The sequence below is a fragment of the Ochotona princeps genome, chromosome 5 (assembly GCF_030435755.1).
Source record: "Ochotona princeps isolate mOchPri1 chromosome 5, mOchPri1.hap1, whole genome shotgun sequence".
Lineage (NCBI taxonomy): Eukaryota > Metazoa > Chordata > Mammalia > Lagomorpha > Ochotonidae > Ochotona > Ochotona princeps.
In genome coordinates this window covers 57,601,163-57,626,785 of record NC_080836.1, presented here as the reverse complement: position 1 = coordinate 57,626,785, position 25,623 = coordinate 57,601,163, and the positions used below count along the sequence as shown (strand labels likewise).

The window sequence follows — 25,623 nt, the reverse complement described above, 5'->3', positions numbered from 1 at the left end:
TGCCTTGATCACTCCGGTATCCCATATGGGCGCCGGTTCTAATCCCAGCAGGCTCCACTTCCCATCCAGCTCCCTGCTTGTGGCCTGGGAAAGCAGTCGAGGACGGCCCAAAGATTTGGGACACTGCACCCATGTGGGAGACCTGGAAGAGGTTCCAGGTTGCCGGCTTCGGATTGGCATAGCACCAGCCGTTGCGCTCACTTGGGGAGTGAATCATCGGATGGAAGATCTTCCTCTCTGTCTCTGCGCCTTTCTATATCTGATTTTGTAATAAAAATAAATAAATCTTAAAAAAAAAATAAACCTAGGTAATACGGCAAAGGCTTGTGGCAAAATTGCACTTTAAACACGAGCAAGGCATTATTCATTTTATTTCATTCTTTTGTGCCAAATATCAAAACAAGGAACTGCATGAAGTCTCACATACTTCTGCCCATCGACAGAACACTGAAAGCACCCATAAACCGTCTCCCTTTTTAAGTTCCCCATTCCGCAGAGTATACAAGGCCCTTTTGGAATGTTGTGATTAAGCAAGTTAACTCGAATATGAGTTCCTTCTTTGAGTGAAATATCAGTCATGCTGAGAGGTTTGTCATAGTAGTCGGAAAAAAGGTCATCCAAATAAAGCTGTGAACGAGAAATGGCATCCATCACTCTTCTATCTAAAAAGACAAAAACACATGTAAGTCAAAACGTATATAACCCAAACTGTACTTATAAACAGGGGAACAGAAAGCCCTCATGGACCAATCCAAGAAGAAGAAAAAAAAAAGACATCTAAATACTCTTATACATACTTCTTTCAAACAGTATGTTTCTCAGTCTGTACAGCACTGCAAACGTAGCTGTTTCTTCCCGCTCAAACCCTCCTTTTGACACTGAAGTGACACAAAGGTCTACAGAAAAAAAAAAAAAGAAAATTAGATTACATTACAACATGAAAAATTCTTCTCATTAGGTCTTCTATGGGGGTGATGAATTTTAGCATGTCATTGATTGCAAGGTTTTAAAGCTAATTTTTACATATTTTTGACAAAGTAACATATACATGGTATAAAATTCAAACTGCAAAAAAGATGTAGTGATAAGTGTTCATCCCATCTCCCAGTCATTTGATCTTAGCCAAAAGGCCAGAAGCGACTCAGTCACAATCTTACAATGCACCTGGAGGCCTTGTTAAGCATCTCCGCTAGACATCTAGAAACATTCCGTGCACTTTATAAAGAAAATGTGGGATCTATGTATGTATACAACTTTTCAGACCAAAATAGCTATATACTATACATATATATGTGAAAAATATCTCTTAGAAATTATTCCATAGAGCTATCTCACTCTCAATGACTTTATATTACTCTATTGCATGATATACCCTTATTTAGCAAGTTTCCTTAAGAATATTTCCAGCATTGTGTTATTACGAATTGAGTATCCTTGTACTCACATCATTTCACATGAGTACATTTGAAGAATTGTAGAGCTAAAGTGTATGTACACTTTCAGTTTTGAAAGATGCATCAGTTGTGAGTTTACACTCCTCCTAAAGTCAATGTGACTATAAATACCTCTACCTTAAATTTTCCATACAGAATTTACTTGCCTTATAGTTTTATTTCTAGACTCCGTACTTTTTTCTCTCACAAAATTGCAGAAACAAAAACATGACAAAATATGTTCATAAATGATCATAGTTGGGGAATCCCTTGCCCAGCCTTCTGACACCTGACTAAAGACCTTTGACATGTAGAAAATTAAAGTGACCAGAATTAAGATGTATTAGATGAGGATTTTAGAGAAAGTACCTGTCCTCATTTTGGGGAAATCATGCAGGTATGCTGAGTTTGTGACAATAAAAAGTGAAGCAAGAAAAGTAGTCTTTTCTCTAATTTAGGTGCCCTGACACTTCAGGCTTGATTGTATCTACTATTCCTCAAAGACTACTAATTAGCAGGTCACTGATTATCTCCCCATGAAATTCAAGAAAGGCTTTGTCAGTGGCTTGTATGTTGGCTCTCATCTACAATTCTCAGTGGTTGGTGGGGACTGTATACCTTCCCCGAGGAGTAGATAAGAAATTCTGGGCAAGAAGGGAAGAGAGGACCTTTCCCAGCTACTTCATGCAACGTAAGATTGACAGTGCTGAAAACATCACTTTTGTAATTATTAGACACACATATAAGAAGAGAGAGAGACAGAGAGCTTACCATTAAATTATCTTTAAAACTATATTTGTTTTTCAGGAATATCATTCACTCACCAAAGGCACCATCCAGGTAAACGAAGAGTTCAGAAACACTGAAAGCTATTGTTGTGTGTGCTGGAAAAACAATAGCCTTTTCCCTCCCCTTGGGATTCTGTTCATCCATAAAGTGAAACTACATTAAATAGTAAATAAGATAACATCATTATGGACAATAATATGGAAGAATAGCTTTTTGGATAAACAAAATATCTACATACCCAGCCAAAATATTGGCAACCAACAACCAGACACCTCTCATTGATGAAACTGTTTAGAGCTCCAAGAAGTCCACTGCAGACTCATGATTTACATTACAAAATACTTCTTCACATTTTCACTTACTTTAGTTCTTGAACCCCTGGCAAGCACTACCCTAGCAATAATGCACTCTGAAATGGAAGCTTTTTCACTCAACTATTCAACTGCAAATTTCAGAAAGCAACTTTAAGTGCCAGAGTTGACATGTTTATCCTGAAGTGTTCACTCATCCAAAACTCTCAGAATTTTCAGCAGCTTTCCAAAGCAAACATCAACCTATTTTCCTAATCAAGTAAATAGTTCACTTGAACTTCACAAAGATCCAATGTTAATCAGTTTTGTGGACAGCTGAATATAGGCATCAAAAATAATTTTTACTTGCAAAGAGGTGAGATGATCGAGCTTCCTAATTGGTTTTAATCCAATCATACCATCATTAGATGCCACTGAATGATAAATTAAATCATGACTGATAAGAATATTAAACAGATATTTAACATTGAATAAAGCATGTTTGCCATTGATAATGTTAACTTAGAAATTCTATTTTCCTGCAGAAGAAGCAGTTTGATTTTTAAAAATTCAAAGTAGTTCTTTATCACCCAAAATTAAGTCAAAGAATTCAACTTAAATATTCCAGTTTTACTCTTCAAACAGGACCTAAATAGTCATAGGAGGGACTCCAGTGTGCACATTATTTCACAAGGATTAGCGTTTTGTTTGCAGTATATTACACATGCTTAGAATCCAGTCTTCTTGGATTTTTCTTAATATTCTGAAATAAAGTCCTAACAGCAAAACCCTTTGCAACTGCAACTCTTTCATCTCAACATCTGACAATATGCACAAGTCTCATGAGAATCTGAACATTCTGAAAAATCTCCCACAGCAACTTTCTAGTTGGTAGGCAGAGCTGGCCAAATGTGGCTCACCCGCATTGCTTCGCCTCGAATCCCAGCATGTACCGAGAGAGAGCACTGTCTTGTGGTTCGAATGCTTTCCAGAACCACACACAACACCGCCTTTCTGTTGCTCCTTGACTGACGTACCAAACTGTGGTCAAAGTTAATTTTTCTAAAATAAAGAAGATACATTACCAAGACTGCTTGACATCGAATTACTTTTAATCTAGTCTTATTTTTTTGTTGTCATGTGATTTAGTCACAGGTCAAATTAACTAAAACAAATCAACAGAGGCCTGACCCAAATCAGAAAATCCAGTCCCAAAGGGACTTTAATAATCTTACATTGCTTTCTGTTTCCTTAGAACATGACTATAAATTACAGTAGCTATTTGTCACTATAGCCAAAATACCTGAGAGAAGCCTTTTATTAAGAAAATAAGTTTGCATGGCTCACAGTTTGGGAGGTTCATACTGCAAGACCTGGTGAGACTGCCTGGTTCAGTTTATAGGGAGGTCGGAGGATGGCAATAGTAGTGAGAGTATGCGTAACGGAACAATCACGTGGCAAGCCAGGAGGTACTAAGTGGCACAGCTCAACCCTCTCAGAACATTCCCAGGGTTTGCCTCCAGGCACCTAAGGACTTCCCACTAAGTCTACCTCCCAGAAGTGAGGACTGCATTTACTCTTTGGCCTCTTATTGCTAATACCTTTTATTAGACTTTGGGATTTAACAATCTGCATGAGTTTGTGAGCCAAATCCTATTCAGACATAGCATAGAAAATGCTTTAGTCTGCCTGTTGAAAGTCTGTCAGAGGAGATCTTAGTATTCATGCTTTGTATCAATATGATATTTTAGCAAATGAGTGCAGACCCAAAATGATTTCGTGGGAAAGTTCAAATTTTTGTTTAACTCAAATGACTGTGGGTATCCATTATTTTCCAAAGTTTGGATATACTGCTATTATAGCATTTCAAACCAGTAAAATAAATAAATTATACTAGTAAAACAGAACCCAAGCTTTTTTCAAGATAGTTTATTTTCCAAACAGGCCCCAACACTGAGACAACCCAAGCATTTAAAGCAGTCTTTATAATTACATATTTAAACATTTAATAAGCACTGACGTGTCTGGGGATTATTTTACTGACCGTGTAGTAATTTCCTTGAGTAATGTTGATACTTCTACTTCATGCTTGGTTACTACACCAAAAGAAGCTTTCACAGCAATGGAGTCTGAGCCAGCAACATTAATCCCAACGTCATTCACCATGTGGTTACCTCGCCTTCCGTACAGGGAAAGATCTGACTCATCTTCATAATTCAATAATTGGTAAGATGAAATACCTTTACAAGAAGGAATATAGTATATAAACAGCCAACATGTTCATTTACAATTGAAGACTCAATTATCCACATGTTAATGACAAAGACAACATTTCAAATCTGGATTAACAATTGCAATTTGGGACTAGCTTTGGCTTAGTGGACTGCCACCAACTGCAGCACTGATATCCTGTGTAGGTGTGGGTTCATGTCCAGGCTACTCACTTCTGAAACGGCTCCCTGTTAATGTGTCTGGGAAAGCAGGGAGAATAGCTCATGTGTATCCTCTGGAAGAGCAGGAGGACAATTTTAAATGCTGGCTTCAGCCTGGCCTCACTAAGCATGTTGCAGCCATTTGGGGAGTGAAACAAGGGTGGAAGACCTCTCTTCTCTGTCTCTTCCTCTTTAACTCTGCCTTTCAAATAAGTAAAATAAATCTTAAAACCAGTCATTTAATTAATTTTGCAGCAAAAAGATACAAATAGAATACTTAAAATGAACCTGAATTTTTTGATCAATCGACATAACTTCTTAAAATCAAGTTCCACTGTGTAGTTGCAAGAAAAACAAGCATTCCAAGCAATAACTTGTCAGAATTTTATAATCTAGCTTTACTATACATGTTTACCAATTATAATTACTAAACCACAAATCAAAACAAACTTTTTATTTCATTTGACCGCAAAGTATCTCATTTTTAGAGGAGATAATTACATCCTGAAATAATTATGTCCTACTCTATGTTGACTTAGTTAACTTAAAATTGTCACACCTGAAAACCATTTGACCAATAAGAGATGTGATAATACCACATAAACATTAAGGATTGTTCGTCTTATCAAGATGATCATAATAAGTTTCTTTGATCAATGACAACATGCAAGCATTACTAATGCAGCTAGGATAAGTGACCTATGTGTAAGTTATTAATGACACAGCTAAATGAGTCACCACTCTCAAACATTTACACTTACCCGCTGAAATTTCTCTGTCTCCTAGGAGAATATCTTTCAGCGTAAATGGTGTTGAAGTAAATTTATACCTAGGGAGCAGAAAACATCTCTTCTTTTTCACCACCAGACTTAAAGGTTGGTACTTGTCGGCTTCACTGAGGCTGGGAACCGGCACTAATCTCCCTCCATCTCCAACTTGCTTGACGAAGCTCTTGGTGGCAGCCGCAAACATATTAAAGTCAAAACATTATCAACTGCAGACCCTGGATAACAAATCCATTTTCAAAGAAGAGTATCAGGCCACAGGACCAAACCTGTCTTGACCTTTAACACTTGAAAAGGATAAAGCATGGTTTCACCAAGTAGTTTACCAGTACACAACTCACCACACTGCCTCCCCTCATGTGCTCAGGTAATGAATTATAGATCAACAGTGTAAAGCGATACACTGAAAAAAAGGTCTAATTTGCTCTGGCTGTCTACAGCATTAACATACACACGGAAAAAAATAAGTTAAAAAGACCACCAATGTCCTTGGTGAGAAACACGGTTGATAGTGACTCGCCAGTAGCAATGTCAATCAGGAGTGAAGCGCAGCAAACCTTGCAACGCAGGCACTAAAATTAGTCCTGGATTCAATCCACAGTGGACCTTGTCCAAAGGGAATTCCTTCCTAAGTCCACCGTTTGGAGCTTGGCAACAGAGAAGTGCGGCCTGCTGTCCTTAGGGTTAAACAGGTCACTGGGTATTTCATTTCATTCCTTCTCTGCATGTTTAACAACCCAAGTATTAATAAATTCTCAGACTTTGATATATCCTTGCAATGAAAGAATCTCAACTGAACTTGAACTGTGGTAATGTAATAAGGTGGAGGAATCCACCATGGGGGGAGGGTTTGGGAGAATCCCAGTACCTATAAAACTGTGTCACATAATGCAATGTAATTAATAATAAAAAAAGGCAGAAGCAAAAAATAAATAAATTCTCAGGCTTTAAGGGAAACAATTCTATGAGAATCTTCATACAACACTAAAGCCACAATAAAGACAGAAACAATAAATAAGAAACAATTACCACAAACACGTCGTCTTAAACTGAAGCCAGGCACAGGGACTAAAATGCCTGAACAGAAGGGAGTTCTGCTGTGTTTCATTTTATCATCAATATCTCAGTTATACGGCTTTTCAAGAAAGCCATGTAAAGTTGTGGAGCTTTTGTTTGTTTTTGTGGACACAAGTAAATTTCAGAAGCGAATGGTTGTGTTGAAAGGTTGCATGGCCAGTAATGTTATGCACATAATAGCTCTGTGAACATCACACGATTAAAATATGACTGTTGGACAGTCATCCACGAACATATGGGAGGGGTGCATGATACAAAAACAAACACCTTATAGGCTTAGCCTTCCAAATAAGAGTTTTACTAAATCCTGGAATTCTTTCCATCCTTTTTCGAGTATCCAAGGCCTTATCTATCTGCAATTTTTAAAAATTACATTATCAATTACTTCTCCTAATCTCCCTCAGACCAAACAACACCCAGCTAAACAGTCTATCTACAAAGTAGGCACAAGCAGGCCTGTACGCAGGCTGCGAACAAATCCCTCGAGAGACACGTAATGTCACTGTCGGCCAAGCAAGCTGGTGTGCCCCACGCAAACGCCATTACTCTCGTCCACTCCGGGGACGACAAACAGCTCTGGATGGGCCTCGGACAGGCCTCCGTCCACCAGCCCGCAAAGGGAGCGGCTGAAGGGCCCGGCTTGCAGCCCCCCGGGGCAGAAGTACCGAAGCTCCCTTACTCCCTCCAGGGCCTGGCTTTTCTACATTGGAACTGTGAAATCTTCCTTCAACTGGCCCATCCCTTCAGACCATAACCCCAGCCCGAACAAGGCTTCCCTGCGCTCAGGGCCCTGGGCCGGCGCCAGGAGCCCCGGGAGCCGAAGGCCGCGAAGCCGCCACCGGGGAGAGGAGCTGGCAGCAGCCGGAAGAGGAGGCGGGCCTGCTCCCCGAGGCTTCCCGAGAGCCCCGGGAAGCGGCCCTTGGCGCCGGGAAGCGCTGAGGCGACTGGCCAGCCGGGGGGCGTGGCCGCCCGAGGCCCCGCCCCCTTCATACGAGGGTACCCGAGCCGGACGGTCGCAAGAGGGGGCGGCGGCAGTGGCAGTGCTCTTCTCGGAGCCGGCCGACCAGGGCAGCGAGGACGCCTCTCCGCACCGTACCGCTCTGCTTTCCCTGCTCACCATGTCCCAAAGCAGGCATCGCGCCGAAGCGCCGCCGCTGGAGCGCGAGGACAGCGGAACATTCAGGTCAGCTGTGCCCGGGAAGCCAGCCAGGCCCTTGGGCCTGCGGCGGGGGAGCAAAGCTACGGCAGCCCGACCCCCAGGGGGAGGCGGCCCCGGCTTGAGCCGCGGAGCGGGGCCTCTCGCGGCCTGCTGGGAGAAGCCCCTTGGTGGGCCCGTCCCCCTGCGGCGCCTGCAGCGGCGGGACCCGCCCCTCCTGGGGTGGCCGCGGCGCGCGGGGCTTGGTCCTGAGAGAATGCGGCGCCGGGCCCGCCCCGCTGCCTGGGCATCCCGCCCGCCTGCCCGCCCCGCTGCCTGGGCATCCCGCCCGCCTGCCCGCCCCACTGCCTGGGCATCCCTCCTGCCCGCCCTTCTGCCCACCCGCCTGCCCTGCTGCCCGCCCGCCTCCAGGTCTGTCACAGACCTTGTCGATGACTGACGCAGCGGGTTGCAGCACAGGTGCGCCCGGACTCTCGTTGGTGCCACCCTCCCTCCTTTGAGCCTCGAACCATACTTCCCTCTGTCTGATTTTTTTGCAGTTTGGGAAAGATGATAACAGCTAAGCCTGGGAAAACGCCCATTCAGGTGTTACACGAATATGGCATGAAGACCAAGAACATCCCAGTGTACGAGTGTGAACGATCCGATGTGCAAATACGTGTGCCCACTTTCACCTTCAGAGTAACCGTTGGTGACATCACCTGCACAGGTCTGTATGCACAGTTCACTGCGATGGATGACCAGGCCGGTTAGTGGTCCACACTGGCTGTTGCTTTTCGTCTTGGAAAAATGTGGCTTCTGCCAGAAACAGCTGTAAGCAGCAGACACTGCAGCTGACACCTTGAGTCCCAGGCCATTCCAACTTTCCCTCTTGGTCTGATTCTCTTGGCGCACTGGTCCCAATCCCCTAACAAGGCAGCCCAGAAACTAAAAAGTTCCTCCCCCCAGCATCCAACTGGGATCCTCCTGTGGTTCTTACAGGGATTAGGAAGAAGCAGAGAAGGTTCTTGAAGGCCCAGTTGGATCCATGGGTACTGTCATGTTTCTTACTTTGATTATAGAGAGATGCCAGGGAGCAGGACCCCAGAATCAGCACAGCTCCCCTCTCCGGCAGCTTGTTGTCCATTGTGCTGCCCCTGATTCCACATGGGGAAGGGCAGAAGGCACCCATGCAGTGTTCCCTCTTTCCCCTGCAGCGGCTCCCCCTGTGTGACCAACTTTGCAAAGGTGTTTATAAATCTCAGTTGGTCCTGACCCCTTCCCCTATCTTTGCTCCTGGACCAGCTGTGGAATCTGCTGCTCCTCTCCTTGCCCCCCCCCCCCCCTTGGGCTCTCCTGGGATTACAGGGACAGACAGCCTTGTGGAGGCTCTGTCCTCTTCTGCTCTGGTCCTTCCCCACATAACCACCAGAGCATTCTAAGCAGTCACATTTGTCCTCTCCATCCAGGGTTCTTCTGTCATCCTCTGGATAGAAGTTTTCTGGCATGATTTAGAACCTTGCTTCTTAAAGTAAAGTTAACCTGAGCATTTCTTGGACGTCAGGCCCTCCAGTTGCAAGGGGTCAGATTCCGTGGTAATGAGATTCCTAGGCAGTTCCTGTGCACCTTCAAGTTTGGAAAGCACACACTGGCCAACCCGTTTGTTTAACTGCTTTTGTGTGCTTTCCTGCAGTAGGCACTTGAGCTTGTTTTAACCCTAAACCTGCACATTTCAGCTGTGTATCAACAAATCCCACACTAGTCTGGCAGTTCTTGAGTACAGGGTCTCCTCCATGTCCCTAATACCTGTGTTAATGGATAAATGACCCTCTGACAGTTGAGGGTCACATTTGAAGCTTATTCCATGAGAGTTTGTAGTCAAAAGGAAAAAAGATGGAGTTTACCAAACCAAGTATGATTTCTTAGTGAAATTTAGATTCTAGTTCTATCATGAGGAAACCCTTTTCTACCAAAATAAGAGATACAGACTATATGGAAGACAGTGATAGAAGCTGTCACCTTCTCTCGCAGAGCTCTGCGTGTTCCCAACACGTGGTCATGACTGCTTCCCAACACGTGGTCATGACCGCTTCACCTGGAATAGGAGACAAGATGTCAAAATAAAATAGTGTGCATTTAAATATCACCTTGTTGCCAGAATTTCCCCTCTAGGAATAGGGAAGAATAGATTACTAAATTGCAGTTCTTGAAAGTTATAACATTGTATAGTTAATTGCAATTTTGTGTGGTAAACATGTAATATAGAAATAATCAGGGTTTTATACAGGGATGCAGAAATTAAATTCACAGAACTTTTTTTTGGTTTTTAATACCCAAGATTTATTTCACATGGTAAATGTCTTATTACCATATATAACTATGTAGTATATATATATTTTATTGCCTGTGTGTGTAGTGTGTGTGTGTATGTATGTATGTAGTGACTTTTCTTTTATGGTGTCTATGTAAGCCACGTGTTTTTACAAGAAGTAAAGAGGTTTTGTTTGTTTGTTTGTTTGTTTCTTTCAACCTTACTTCAGGTGAAGGTACAAGTAAGAAGCTGGCAAAGCACAGAGCTGCAGAAGCCGCCATAAACATTTTGAAAGCCAATGCAAGTATTTGGTGAGCTAAATTTCTTTGTATTATGCAGCTCCAAAATACCATGGCAGAGGTAAGATAAAAAAAATTGAAGATGTTCACAAAGGAAGTTAGTGTGTGAGCTCCAAAATTCTGTTTCCCCAGGAAAACAGGTCATTGGCTAAGATAACTTTATCCAATTAAATTAGAAAATAAATATTCAATAAGATTCTCACAAACTAGGCCTGACCTCTTTTTCCTGAAGGAGTGTGACATTAGTAAGTTCTCTCACAAATATCAATATTCTGTGTTAGGTTTTAGGATTTCATTACTTCTACACTGAAGAAAAGAAGGTATAAGGTGGGAAAAGTTCAGCTAAAAATACTCTTTCCGGAATTCCAATGGGTGAAGAAAGGAGGCACACATTTTCTTTTGCGATAGAATGTATACCAAATATAAGAGAATACCAATGGGATATTAATTCTTGATGTGTCTTTCCAAATTAAACATGTTACCACTTTTAAGTGCTTTGGGGAAGAGTATTGACTCTGAAGCATCTTGGGTATCATGACGTGTTCTTTGGTTTTCCCTGGGCACAGTGTGGAGCGTAGCATGCCTTCAGATTCTTCCCCTCACCTACATTCAGGTATTCTCATCTGGTAGGATCTGCTCAGAGCTGACAGCAGAGCCCTGGGGACATTTTGAATGGGACAGACTTTGAATCAGGGATGCACTTAGGTTCTTATGGAGTATTCCTCTGAGTTTGTAAATCATTCCGAACCTCTGGGTAGTTTAGTACTAACCACTAATGTGGCAGCGTTTCAGATAAGCACTTGCCCAACATAAGCCTTCAGTCTCCCTAGTGGGTGCTTAATTCTCTTGGGTGATGCATTTTATTTGATATATGCCAGCTTTCAAGACATACCAAATAGGATGGCAGGTGTTGGGTTCTCCTCCTGCTGGTGATGGCCGTGCTATTTCTGTTCAGTCGAAAGGTTACCCCAAGTGTTGAGTACGTTTGTAGCAATGAGTGTACAGAGTGTCCTTTCTGCATAGGGACACTTGACTTTGTCAGCAAACAAAAAAGGCTAACAAACTTTACTATATATTTGTGCTTCTTGACAGATAAAATGGGAATTACTAAGCTGTTATCAGGCCTACAGTGGCCTGATTTAATACAGAGACTTTCTCACTTCTCCAAAACAATTATTTGGGTAGCTTCGGCATGCAGCATTGTAAGTGAATACTCCTCTCTCATCAGCCTGTGTAAAGCTTGAAGTTCTGCCAGAGGCTTGAAATCCTGGCAATGGGAAAAGAAACTTGAGGACATGGCCCTAGCTAAACCTCATTTGTCATGGAAGGAGTGACTCTTCAGCTGGCTAAATGTTAGTAATCTTGGGATGCAGCTTATTCCATATCAGGAACTAGTCTCCCAAGTAACTAGTGATTTCAGACTACCTAAAAGACATTGTTTTCTTTTCCCCTGACAATAATACCCCTGTGCTGAAGTCAGATCATGCAGGTCATATGTTTTATGCAAGATACATATAAATCTCTCTCTCTCTCTCTCTCTTTGTTACCTGGATGCAAAACCAATTATGAGCTGAATTAATCATATTGCCGGGCTAAATTCCCTAGCTAATGTTAGTTTTCTTTTGTTTGTACTTGTAATCACAGTACACTTTACATATAGGTTTTTGAGCAGCTATTAAGTACGGGACATTGAGAAGCTTATATAAGTAGTAAAGAGATCCTCCCCCCAAGAGAGGAGAAGCTTGCATTCTGAGCAGAGGAGTGAGATGGGGGATAGAAAAATTACATAGATGTGTATGAGTGTACAATTCGTGATAAAACAGTGTCCTTAAGCAAGAACCAAATTAAATGTTATAATTATGACCCAAAGAAAGGAAAAATTATGGTCCACTAGGGAAAAAGGATAGGCTAAGAGCAAGTGGCACTTGAGATATTTTACATGTTGGAGAAATCAGATTCCCGTAGAAGTTGGAATAAGGGCATTCCATGCAAAAGGAGTGGCAAGAGCAAAGGCTTAGAAGGTTAAGTGGAACAGACTTGTTATTTGTTTAGACATTTGTGGAAGCTTGCTTTGTTTTGTAACATTTTTAAAACCATTCAGCTTTGCAGTTCCTGATCCTTTAATGCCTGACCCTTCCAAGCAACCAAAGAACCAGCTCAATCCTATCGGCTCATTACAGGTAAGTCATTCAGGTTAGCCATCTTAGCATTTTAATTGCTAATAGATTGATAAGCTAATGAGTGGATAGGATCACAGTGTAAGGCAAATTGCTATTTAAACTAAGGTGGCAAAATATTGTTTTCCAAGTTAAGATAATTAGATATTTCAAAGCTATCATGAAATTAATTTTCCTATTTTTGTTTTGGATTTTCTTCCATATATAGTGCCCTCGTCCTCCTGTGGTTTGTGGGATTCTCATTTAATATTAGCAGGACCTCAGTGCAGATGGGTAGAGAGGATTTCATACATTAAAAGTATTTCTTGTCATTCTTATGATAAACCGTTTCCTGCCTCTCCTGAGATGGAAGACTTAAGAGTCCAAATGGGTTATGTAATTCAGAAAAGGAAAGCAGTTTTCTTATTTGTCTATCTTATACCCCTCTGCCGAATTATGGTCAGCTTTGTTTTTCTGCAGACAGTGCAGATTATCCCTGTGGTCTGTTGAAGCACTCCTGCCCTCCAGTATCCAGCCAGTGCTTTACTCTTTTTTTTTCTTCCTCTGTTGAGTTTTTCTATGGTGTTTTTCACCTTCTGAATGCAGCTTGATCCAAATTTGTTTATCCTCTCTACAAATTATCTGCTGTTGATGAAAGCAGCAGCTAGAAAGTTTGGAAGTCTATGGCTAGGAGGGGAGAGGTGTTGGGAATGGTGGCATTGAGACGTGGAGGTGTTTCCTCTGGTGTTTTCAAAGAGCATGGTAGAAGCCTGTCTTTCTGGTGACCTCTGTTAAGTAGCTCACTATGGTTTAAGGAAAGACTGCTGTTCATAGCACAGAACTTTTTCAGTCTTGATATTGTGATATAAAATGTGTGGGGTGGGCACTGAGGCATAGCAGGTAAAGCTTCTGCATGTGGTGCCAGCTTGCCTTGTGGGTGCCAGTTAAAGGACCTGATGCTCCACTTTTAGTTCAGCACCCTGTTTCTGGGCCTGAGAAAGTAATGGAGGATGACCCAAGTGCTTGAGCCCCTGTACCCATGTGGGAGACTTGGATGAATCTCCTGTCTCCTGGCTTCAGACTGGCTTAGCTCCAGCCATTGAAGTCATCTGCATAGTGAGCCAATGGATGAAAGACTCCCTCCCACTCTGTGTCTGCCTCTCTTCCTCTCTCCCTCTCTGTAATTCTGCCTTTCAGTCTATAAGTGAATCTATTTGTAAAAAATAAAATTAAAAAATGCAAAATGTAGGATCTTAATTCTTCAATTGAAGCATGTTTTTTTTTAATATAGAAATGGAAATCAAAATCAATAATGCAAGTTGTGTGATTGTGTCATTGCACAGTTAAAATTACAACTGAAGCTCTTCTCTTGATTTTACAGGAATTGGCAATTCATCATGGTTGGAGACTTCCTGAATACACCCTTTCCCAGGAGGGAGGACCTGCCCATAAGAGAGAATATACCACAATTTGCAGACTGGAATCATTTATGGAAACTGGTACTTACTTCTTACAATTAAAAACATATGCAAGATTTTCAGATGATAAGTAACTGCTGACATTTGTGTTGTATTTATCTTTTCAAGTATTTCCTTAGAGGGAATTGATATACTTCTATTTAGCATAGGAACACTTGATACTTCTTAATTTGATGTTTAAAAGATCAGAGTTAATGTAAAGCAAATAAATAATTGACTCTGGGCTTTTATCTTTATCTACTGAGCAGCAACTTAAAAATACATTTTGGAGAAAAAGATACAGTAAATCTTTTGGAGTATAACGTGAATTCTAGAAAATGGGAAGACAAGAGTAGGATTATATTTGGAGATGAGATTTATAAGAGGACGAATGACAAAAAATTACAGTGAAATAAAAATAAAGTAGAAATGATCTTTTAGATATAGCAACTTTTTGTTGTAGAGGACAAACTGAAAAAAACAAAAAACAAGCAGTCACTTAGAAAAAAGCACTAGTGAGAATTTCTATGTTAATGGAGAATTTCTATGGCATGTTTGTATCATTTTCAAAGTGACTTCAGATGGAATCTTAGCTAGATACCAGTTTCAGTTAGGTGACAGCTGCTTGCCCTTGCAAGTTGCCGTAGCCCAGTGTCGAAACCACAGGTCAGAGGCAGGAATCTCAGGCTTCCACTCCTCGTGCAGTCCTTGATTAAGCAAATCACTGACCTTCCCTGGGCCTCAGCTGGTAAGTATAAAAGCCCGAAGTATGGGAGTAAAGGCCTGGGATATACTGCAACTCGAGCATCTCGAGATCTGTGCCCTTCTTATTCATAATAAGAAAGAAGTCTCACCAGGTTGTCTGTTACAGATCATAGCAGGAAATAGACATTTTATAAATATTATTTATAAATCTGAATAACTGGTCAGAATTAAATGAAATATGGTTCATTAAATCTAGCCATAGGAAGATATAAGTATTAAAGGAAAACCCAAAATACAGTTTATCTCATTGTTAAAGAAAAGCCTTCAGAACTGTAGAATTCATAACAGTACGAAGTACAACAAAGATGTCAGGTCAGTAAAAAGTAATAATAAAAAAAATAATAAAACCATTCTTTAAAAACCATGTGGTTATTCTCTGATGAAACACAGTGTTTTTTCTACATTTGATCACCCTCCTTGGACAATAATGTCTTTTCTAAATCTACTATTTCTTTTTCTTTATTTAGGAAAGGGGGCATCAAAAAAGCAAGCCAAGAGAAATGCTGCTGAGAAATTTCTTGCCAAATTTAGTAATATTTCTCCAGAGAACCACATTTCTTTAGTGAGTAACTGTCAGACAGCTATAATGTTAATGTGATTAAGCATCTTGCTGTAGGGAACCTTTTTTTTTTAAATTTCTTGAATTTAAAAATTATTGTTCAGTTGTACTCTGCCCCAATTTTAGCTGCTTCCTGATTGTGAGCCAGGGTCACAGGGGTGACCAGGTAAGAAGTGTTACAAATGAGCTCTCAAGAGGATGGGATAGTAGTATCATTTTTGTGTCTTTAGCGTCACAGCCCATTGTCATCCCTTCATTCATGCACTCAGCTGACACTTAGTGAGCTGATACTGTGAGTAAAGCTGTGAGATATAGTGAATTAGCAACCTGTGCCCATAAGTACATCTCAGTGAATGAGAGCGAGGAAAGCTAGACTGGTCCTTCTGATTGATGATAGGGGTGCATAAAATATGTCCAGCCAAGACAGGGCATTTGAGGAAGATGTGCAGGAAGAAGGAAGGTCTAAGTGGAGAACTGTAGGACAAGAATGGACCGAGAGAAGGAAGCAGGTGCTAAATCTCTTCAGTGAAGCATCGTATGCAGTCTAGGAACCCCACGAAGTTTGTGTCTATAGCACGGCACTCAAGGAGAGTCCCACAGTGAAGCGGAAAGTAATGGGGACTGTATCTTGCAGTCTTCTATGTTTAGGAAATTCTCAGGTTAGTACATAGTCATTAAAAGATGGAATTTTGAGTGTAGTACATAGTCATTAAAATATTTTATTATGGAGGATTCAGGATCTGATATGCATGTAAGGAGGGTCAGGCAGACTTCTAGAGTGCCGATACAAAAAGCAGATGAGAAATGATGTCCTACCCCAAGATTGCAACAGAGGAAATAGAGATGGGTTGATTTAAACCTTTAGAAAACTAAAGTGAAGGTCATGATAGTGGATTGGGTGTCAGAAGTAAGGAGTAGGGAAGAAACAAGCATTTTCAGCTTGACCACTGAGCAGATGGGACCATCCCCATAGTGAGGGGAAGAGAGGATGACCAGAGGGGGCAGATCATGAGCCAAACATAGGGCATTTCATTTGAAATGTCCCTGGTGTATGCAAGTAGAGACCACAACTAGATAGGTTAGGAGATTAGGTTATGCACGTGATGGATATGTTGGGATTCTGATCATCGGGATAGTTACCAGAGTACTTCAGAAAGTTAGTAGGAAATGCAAACTATGTTTATGGATCTCAGAATGGTTTTTTGCACCCAGATAAACTTACTTTTTTTTTAATTTATTTTATTGTATTGTTGTTGACAATCTTTACATAGTTAATTACGGTTAAAAAAAAAGGTTCAGGGGTATAGGGAAGTGGGTAATATTATTATGTACATATTGTTTCATAAACTTACTTTTGAATTGCATTTTTCCACTTACCCCTTGCAGTACTCTCATATGTGTTCAGGGGCTTTATCTGTGGGAAGTACATTAGGTAAGAAATTGGAAGGTACAACTATAGCAGCGTCCTCACTGAGCTTACAGTAAAATGAGTGCTGCTCCTATAGATAGAAAAATTCGAAACTATACATAGGAGCACCATAACTGGTTTTTGCTATTTTGATGAAAAAAATGTAAGATATTGGATTACTTTTTAAACTTGGATCAGAGATAACACCAAAAATCACAAAGCACAGGGAGGTTACATGTGGAATCTCTCTACTCTTCAAGGAGGAAGTGCTTCCTCATGCTACTTAAACTCTAAGCAATACATAGGAAGGAAAACTGATAAAATTATTCTCCAACACCAACATAATATAAACCCCAAACCTGGTGATAGCAAATCCAAATCAATTATCGATCAGTGTCCCTTATGGGGAAATAAAATAAGATACTGTATAAAATACTCAGTGGAACATTAAAAGAATTGTGTCCAAGACAAGAAAGGTTTATTTTACAAATACAAGATATTTCAAGAGTAGTAAAATTTTTACTCTTTAACACATTAAGTAGTCAAAGAAGAAGCACAATCTGTTCAATATTTGGCAAAAAAGATACAATAAACTCAACCATTGTTTATAAAAGTTTGAAAAATCATAATCATTTTAAATGTATTATATCCATTCACGTTAATATCAGAAATAAGGCAAATTCAACAAGGTAACCTATGATACAACTAAATACACAATCAGTAGTTTTTATATTTTGCTTAGAGTTAACAACCAGGATAATTAAAAAATTGAAGGCTAAAAATTACTGCTTCTGGAAAGGGAATTAATGGTGAAGAGGCAGAGGGGGCTGGGCGCTACTGCTTTTGTACTGTTGCACTGTGCAGTATTTGCTATATTTATATCCTGCTTTAGTTAACAAAACTCACAAAGCTTGATCATTGTACATAAAAACAGAAAATCTGTTCTGAAAAGATTATTTATAAAGAACAAGAGCCGGAATATAGAAGATCCACTTTCAGTAGGAAGAAAGACATGTTTGAGAATAAACTTTAAAAGAAATGTGCAAGAACCATGTGAGGAAAAATTTTAAAACTGCTCAGGGCTAGGACAGAAATTGAGTAAGTGTAAATCTAGCTCTTTATTCTTCCATATTCAATATTGTAAATATCAGAAGTATTCAACAAGTTTATAGGAAGTTAGGATTAAAAGATAATGGAGTATTCTAACGAACTTATTGAGCCCTCTTTTATATAAAAATGTAAATACACCAGAGTTTATGTTGCGCCCTAATTGATATACATATTCCATATCTAGTTTATCTGGAAGAATAGCCCTGAAAATTTGCCAAGAAAACTAAAAAACGAAAAGTATAGGGGAATGGGAACCTATTATTCTGTTAATTCCAGAAAATAAAATATGCTATAAAACTGCTGATTAAGAGAGATGACTTGGACAGGAATGGACAGAGGATAGAAAAGAGGCTCCAAGTGAAGCTGCTACACATATAGAAAATAGTGTAGAGGGCCCGGCGGCGTGGCCTGGCAGCTAAAGTGCTCGCCTTGAATGCCCCGGGATCCCATATGGGCGCCGGTTCTAATCCAGGCAGCCCCACTTCACATCCAGCTCCCTGCTTGTGGCCTGGGAAAGCAGTCGAGGACGGCCCAATGCATTGGGACCCTGCACCCGTGTGGGAGACCCGGAAGAGGTTCCTGGTTCCCGGCTTCGGATTGGCGTGCACCAGCTGTTGCGCTCACTTGGGGAGTGAATCATCGGACGGAAGATCTTCCTCTCTGTCTCTCCTCCTCTGTGTATATCTGACTTTGTAATAAAATAAATAAATCTTTAAAAAAAAAAAAAAGAAAATAGTGTAGGGATCTTAGGCCAGTGAGTGAGTGTTCATTAAAAAAAATGTGGAGACAGTGTAGCCACTTTACAGGATATGGGAGAACGGGGAGATGTATGTGGCTCTGTGTGTGTGTGTGTGTGTGTGTGTGGCATGTGTTTAAGTTGCTGCCTTATACCAAAATCAGTTTCAGATGGATAAAAACATTGAATGTAAATTAAAATTATGCAAGGATTAGAAAACATTGGATTTAGGTCTGCATAAGGAAGGCCTTTTTTTGAGATGTATTTATTTATTTGAGAGGTGGAGTTAGAGACAGAGAAAATCTTCCATCAACTGGTTCACTCCTCAGATGGCCACAGTGGCTGGAATCTGAAGCCAGGATCCAGGGGCTTCCTCTGGGTGTCCCACATAGGTGTAGGAGCCTGAGGACTTGAGCCATCTTCCACTGCTTTCTCAGGTACACTAGCAGGAAACTGGATTGGAAGTGGAACAGCCAGGACCTGAACCGGCACCCACATGGGATGCCTGTACTATAGGTGGCAGCGTTACACAGTATGCCACTGTACTGACCCTCATGGAATGCCTTTTTAATCCTAACTTAAAATATGGAAGTTTAAAGTAAGGCTTCCAAATTTGACTATATAAAACCTACACAGGACAAATATTTAGAAACAAAATATAGAATTAAAAAAGTCAGAAGAAATTCTTTTCAGTACCCATGACTATAAATAGAATGTTTTCAGTACCAAATTATAAAAAGCTCTTCCACATCAATAAATAAAATCTCTCCAGGGCTGTTTTGTGGCTCTGGATTAAGCCACAACCTGCAATGTTAACACCCACATAGAAGTGCTGGTTTGAATCCAGTCTGCTCAACTTCAGATCCAGTTCCCTGCTAATATACCTGGGAAATTAGCAGAGGTGGCTCAAGTCTTGGGGCCCCTGCCATCCACATGGGAGATCCAGATGGAGTTCCCTGGCTCCTGGTGTCTGTCTGGCCTTGTCTGGCTGCTGCAGCCGTTTAGAAGTGAAGCAGCGGATGACAAATCAATCTAGGTCTCCCTCTCTTCCTGTAACATGGCCTTTCAAGTAAATATCTCTTTAAAAGGAAGTACAAATGAATATAAAGGAAAAAATAAAAGGAAAAAATCGATTCTTTTTTTTGCTTGATTGGCAAAAATAGAAATTTGATGGCATCTGCTATTGGGGAATCTGTGAAGAACATTAGCACCCTCCAGGACAGTTGGTGGGAGTACAAATTTGTTCAGAAATCAGTTTATGTTTATCAAAACTATACATGTTTTTAAGTTCAGCAGTTCGCCTTGATATTCTACAGAGAAATATTCTATAGAGCCACAAGTATTTATTGAAGCATTGTTAGTCAAAGAAAGAAGCCAGAAGCAACCAAAACTCATAGTTGGAGACTAATAACACAAGTATAGAGCTGTGCATGAGCACTGATACAAGGAAAGGGAGCTGCGTGTAAGTGTAAACTGTCATTTTGTTTGAAAAGGTGTGCGTGTGCACGCTTGCATGTGCATAAAACGTTTACACTGAAGAAAAGCTTAACAGCAGGTACTTCTGGAAGTACAAGGGAATTCTGGGGCCCGGCGGCGTGGCCTAGCGGCTAAAGTCCTTGCCTTGAAAGCCCCGGGATCCCATATGGGCGCCGGTTCTAATCCCGGCAGCTCCACTTCCCATCCAGCTCCCTGCTTGTGGCCTGGGAAAGCAGTCGAGGACGGCCCAATGCATTGGGACCCTGCACCCACATGGGAGACCCGGAGGAGGTTCCGGGTTCCCGGCTTCGGATCGGCGCGCACAGGCCCGTTGCGGCTCACTTGGGGAGTGAAACATCGGACGGAAGATCTTCCTCTCTGTCTCTCCTCTGTGTATATCTGGCTGTAATAAAAATGAATAAATCTTTAAAAAAAAAAAAAAGAATTCTGGAAAGGAGCAGGAGAAAGGGAGATTTTACTCTTAGTTACATAATTATTGTATATTTTTGAGCCATGTGAAGGAACTACAATTATTTTAAAATAAATTTTTCCAAGGATATATGGTCAATTTTGATTTAGTAAATTTAATAAAAAATCTTTACATGGACATCCCCATGACCTTTAGAAAATCCCTTCACCTCTGTCATGCTCATTCAAGTAAGACAGGAGTTAGCCTGTTACCTCAGATGGTAGTTATTTTTATTAATGGCTTACGAAAGTATTTTGAAAACCAGAATCTAAAAAGGAAATATAAGAATTTTAAGAACAGATGAAAAGGGAAAGATAGGGAGGACTTAAAAAAAAAGAGAGAAGGAAAAACCACAGACTCATTTGGGTTCTGGGATATAAGCATGATATATTTTTGATACCCTTCCATTCATTTGAATTACTTTGTCTAATCAGCTTGCACATTGTTTCAGTTTTCTTTAATTTTATTCAATTGTGTGTTTTTGCTTTACAGCAGTCAGAGTGATTGATATTTAACACAAAAAGTCATAGGTACAAAAATTGTTTCTCACATCTTACCCTTGTTAGTTGTTCATTAAGCAATTTGATTCATTTAGATTTATGTGTGTTGTTTTCAGATATATCTATTAATGTGATCATCAGAAACATATGAGAAACATTAAACTACTTAAAACTATAAGCCCTTACAGTATGTTATTGCAAGTGGTTCTTCCTTAAAACATGGTATTTGCTCAATGTGTGCACTTATTGTCTGGTTTAAATTGGAGGGAAAGTTAATTAAATGCTGTCTGTAGGTACAACATGTGAGTTTTTAAAGTACTTTTAATTATATTGGTGCTGGTGTTGGAGTTGCATCTTGGTTAAGAGTCTGAATATTCATTTTTGTTTTTCAGACAAATATGGTAGGGCATTCTTTAGGATGTACCTGGCACTCCTTGAGGAATTCTCCTGGAGAAAAGATCAACTTACTAAAGAGAAGCCTCCTTAGTCTTCCGAATACAGATTATATCCAGCTGCTCAGTGAGATTGCCAAAGAACAAGGTTTTACCATAACATATTTGGATATAGGTATGAAGTTGTCTTTGGCCTATTCTATTAAATTATTGCTTTTAAAAATGTTTGAGAAATGAAATTTTATCCTGTTACTATTTGTACTATTTTATCCTGTTACTATTTGTACTAGGGTACTTCAAGTTTATGGAAAAGTAGGGATAAAAGATAAATCTGTAGGTGCAAAAATTATTTGAAATCTATGCATATTGGTATATATACTTGGTATGGTTTTCTTTTTGGACAGTAATACTAGTTATCATCTATACACCTGCAATAAAAACAACTACAGATTATAGATTTGTGTGCCAAGCCCTGTTTTCAGGAAATTATATGTATTAACTTACTTTGTAAAGTAAGTAATCCTCATCTAAAAGTGAAGAAAGCAAGGCACAGAAAGACTGAGGAAGAGAAACTTACCCGAGGTAACAGCTGTTCAGCAGAAGAGCCGAAACAAGGGAAGAGGTTCAGAACATAGACCTGATGCTACACTAGCCTAACGTGCAGCTCAGCAAAGGAAGACACTTGTCACCCTAACCACTAGTCATTTAGGTAAATGTAGACAATGGGAAAGAAGGCATTGTGAATCTTCCTTTCATTCCATTTATAAAGCTAGTTAGTGTGTGTGTGTGTGTGTGTGTGTGTGTCTGTATGTATGTGTAAAGGTATATGCTTGGTATCTGTATTTAATTTAACTATATTATTTAATATAATCAGTGTGATGTGTGAAGAATTTGATTTCCCTATTTCAGCCTTGGTGAGCTATGGGGACCTAGTTTATCAGAGCTACTAGTATTGGGAGAGTGATGTATTTAAGAGCTAGACAAACTTCTGGTATTCTCTGCTGCTTTGGCATTCAATGATGAATCAATTGTAATGTCTCAATCATCAGAGAGTGAAGCGGAATTGGGGAATTTAGTGCAAATGAGAGGCTATTCCTTCAATAAATATTTGTTGTTGTCTATAGTTTGTTCAGAGTGTGGAACAGAGATGAGAGGTATCATATATATGACAATAAAAGAGAATTTAGGAAAAGAAGGTAACGGGATGGATTTTTAGGTTATGAATCAGTGACACTTTTGTAACATTTTCTACCAATTATAAGAACTAAATAGTTCTTGTAAACATATAACAACATTCTGAAAACCACAGTCTGTTAATTTCTGGCTAGTTTCTGTGCAGTTGGCTGCAAAAAGACCCTAGCGGGTAAGCATTTGGCACAATGGCTAAAATACCACTGGTAACATCTGCGTCCCTTAATGGAGTGCCTTGATTCAAGTCCTGGCTGCACTCCCAGTTTCAGCTTCCTGCTCATGTGCACCATGGGATGAGGTGGGTGAAGGTGCAGGTAGTTGGATTCCTGTCCCTCCACATGGGAGACCAGGGGTGGGTTCCTAACTCCTGGTCTCGGCCTGGAATAGCCACAGCTGTTACCGGCATTTGTGGAGTGAAACGGGTAAGACATCCCTGTTTCTGTCTGTCCATTTTTCAAGTAAAATAGTTTTAATTTTCTTTAAAAGAGCCTAGATATTCTCATGAAGATACACATATGGATGACCAACAAGCATGTGAAAAGATGTTCAACATCATTAGTCACTAGGGAGATACAAATCAAAATCACAGTGAGGGACCACCACTTCGTACCCTCTGGGATAGCTAGAATCAGCAAATGGAAGATAGCAAATGTGGGCGGCAGATGTAGACAAAGGGAAACCTCAGAAACCACTAGTGAGAATGTAAAATGGCTTTGCTACCATGGAAAACTTTTTTGGTTCCAATATGACCTTGCAATTCTACCCCTAGACAAATACCCCAAGCATAGAAAACTGGTATTCAAATACATATCTAGATACATGTTCATAGCAGCACTATTCAGAAGAGACAGTGGAAACAGCCCAGATGTGCATCAACAATTAAGTAAACAAATTATAGAATGTTCTTACAATGCAGTATAATTCAGTCACTAAAATGAATGAAGTTTTAATATGTGCTATGGCGTGATGACCCCTCGCAAGAAAAAACATTATCCCCAAGTGAAAGAAGCCAAACATCAAACATCATGTATTAGATTAATCCTTAGAGACAGAAAACAGTTAGTTGCCAGGGGCTGGAGGAATGGGATATAGGTGGTAACTGCCTAATGGTTATGGAGCTTCTGCTTGGATGGATGAAAATATTTGGGGAGTAGATAGAGGTGGTAATTGTGCTACATTGTGCTTATACTAAATATTGCTGAATTGTTTGGGGCTGGTTTGAGGCTAAAGGTCGGAGCCAGAAGCAGTCTGAATTTCCCTTATGGGTTGTAGGGACCCGGCTACTTAAGCCATCACCTGCTGCCTCCCAGGGTATGCATCAGAGGTGACCATCTTAGCAGGTATTCCAAGCACTAGGCTAAACACATGCTCCTCAATTATTCGTTTTTAAATAGCTGCTTATATGTACATGAATTTTACTTTACTTAAAAAACACTACAGGATCTAATCTAGACTCTTCACTCAGTCAGTAATCCATTGTATAAGGATATTTGCATTAAATCAGCTAGCTAACATAGCAACATTTACTCAATCACATCCTGTCCCACCAGTTTCTACTTTTGACCCATTTCAGCCCATCTTCAATTAGAGTGACTCAGCAGATGATAAGATTATGTGTTTCCTGAGTTGATGTTGTTTTTAAAACACTGAAATTCATTTATACTTGAAAACTAGACCTTGCACAGACATGAAGGTCTAAGGGAAGGAAGTCTTGCCTTGAACCAAATGCATACTGAAAATGGAAAATTTCCTTAGTGGAAAAGACCTTTCCAGTTCTCTATCAAAAGAACATTGCTGTGGTTCAGTATTTTGCAAACATGTTTGACTATATTAGAATTGTCTTGAGAGCTTTTGTTCAGTGTAGGAATCAGGCAGCCCTGTATCTGGGATTACAGATAGTCTGCAGAGAGGCCTGTATTTCTTTAAGGCCCCTTTAGATGATTTGCAAGTGCAGTGTTAAGAATTCCTGCTTCAGCTTAGCAGGTGTTTTGTTTGTGTGAGCATGGCAAAGATGATGAGTAAGTAGAGTAGTGCACATGAACGCTTCAAAAAAAAGATAGTAATATTGTGTTGTTTATACATAATTGGTGTTAATCATCCTGTTTGAATGTATCATTGCAGAAGAGCTGAGTGCCAACGGACACTATCAATGTCTGGCTGAACTGTCTACCAGCCCCATCACAGTCTGCCACGGCTCAGGCATCTCCTGTGGCAGTGCACAAAGTGACGCAGCTCACAATGCTTTGCAGTACTTAAAAATCATAGCGGAACGAAAGTAAACGGGCCAACTTGGGAAATCCTTCCGTAGCACTTAATAAGTTCCTCACCCCTTCCCAAGTAAAACATGTATTGTAATGTTTGAGTTTCTGTGCTGTTTCTAAATCTCTTCATGGGTTCCATCAACACTCCAGATTTAATTATAACCTGGTAGTTGTTATTAAGGTCTTTTTACTGGCTTCAACTTTGTATTGGTATATTGTATTTATAACTTTGTACCATAAGGCAGAGTGTAGTGCCCATTTTACAGTGCCATGCACATAGAATGAAGACACTGCATGTTTGATGATGATAATCATGATGAAGATGACAATGATGAAATAAAAATATTGTTAACAGTCTTTCTTACTGGTGCTTCAGCTCTGCTTTGCATAGAAGGGAAATTTGAAGGAAGCCCTTTAGAATTGGAGTGTCGGGGACTACATCAAAGTCTTTATTAAATGTGATGTGAAATTGTGAGGAGCATCATGAGTCTGCTGTGTAATTCGACCCATGAAATAAGAGCTGTTGTTATAATGGGGTTCTATCCAGTTTGTTAAACGAGGGGCTGACTTAGCTGCTCCATTCTTAGTATCC

At 40.3% G+C, this 25,623-nt stretch overlaps 2 protein-coding genes across 4 annotated transcripts; one reads left to right on the top strand and one right to left on the bottom strand.

The window, feature by feature from the left end:
- Positions 1–353: 353 nt before the first annotated feature.
- PJVK (pejvakin) lies at positions 354–7,594 on the bottom strand. Of its 2 annotated transcripts, XM_058664229.1 has the most exons (7): positions 7,486–7,594; positions 5,706–5,947; positions 4,557–4,752; positions 3,433–3,574; positions 2,258–2,375; positions 798–896; positions 354–662 (listed from the first exon to the last, which is right to left on the bottom strand). In XM_058664229.1, exons 2-7 carry the CDS (start codon positions 5,914–5,916, stop codon positions 370–372), a joined length of 1,059 nt encoding a protein of 352 aa, XP_058520212.1. In that variant the 5' UTR covers positions 5,917–5,947; positions 7,486–7,594; the 3' UTR covers positions 354–369. The 2 variants fall into 2 exon arrangements, with proteins under 2 accessions (XP_058520212.1, XP_004577070.3); XM_004577013.3 differs by lacking the exon at positions 7,486–7,594 and having other exon boundaries at positions 5,706–6,259.
- A 239-nt stretch (positions 7,595–7,833) lies between these two features.
- Positions 7,834–25,388, top strand: PRKRA (protein activator of interferon induced protein kinase EIF2AK2). 2 transcript variants are annotated; one of them, XM_004577014.4, is made up of 8 exons: positions 7,834–7,989; positions 8,502–8,671; positions 10,482–10,563; positions 12,653–12,731; positions 14,089–14,206; positions 15,397–15,491; positions 21,580–21,754; positions 24,892–25,388. In XM_004577014.4, exons 1-8 carry the CDS (start codon positions 7,925–7,927, stop codon positions 25,047–25,049), a joined length of 942 nt encoding a protein of 313 aa, XP_004577071.1. In that variant the 5' UTR covers positions 7,834–7,924; the 3' UTR covers positions 25,050–25,388. The 2 variants fall into 2 exon arrangements, with proteins under 2 accessions (XP_004577071.1, XP_058520663.1); XM_058664680.1 differs by lacking the exons at positions 7,834–7,989; positions 8,502–8,671; positions 10,482–10,563 and adding an exon at positions 10,600–11,753.
- Positions 25,389–25,623: the final 235 nt, after the last annotated feature.

Excerpts from the sequence above, each read along its gene's own strand:
- PJVK (XM_058664229.1), bottom strand. The coding sequence starts at position 5,916 with ATGTTTGCGGCTGCCACCAAGAGCTTCGTCAAGCAAGTTGGAGATGGA. Across the intron at positions 3,575-4,556 it reads CTCAAGGAAATTACTACACG|AAAAATTAACTTTGACCACA; the intron begins GTCAGTAAAATA and ends TCTTTATTTTAG. Across the intron at positions 2,376-3,432 it reads TTCGAGGCGAAGCAATGCGG|TTTCACTTTATGGATGAACA; the intron begins GTGAGCCACATT and ends TATTTAATGTAG.
- PRKRA (XM_004577014.4), top strand. The coding sequence starts at position 7,925 with ATGTCCCAAAGCAGGCATCGCGCCGAAGCGCCGCCGCTGGAGCGCGAG. Across the intron at positions 15,492-21,579 it reads CAGAGAACCACATTTCTTTA|ACAAATATGGTAGGGCATTC; the intron begins GTGAGTAACTGT and ends TTTGTTTTTCAG. Across the intron at positions 21,755-24,891 it reads CATAACATATTTGGATATAG|AAGAGCTGAGTGCCAACGGA; the intron begins GTATGAAGTTGT and ends GTATCATTGCAG.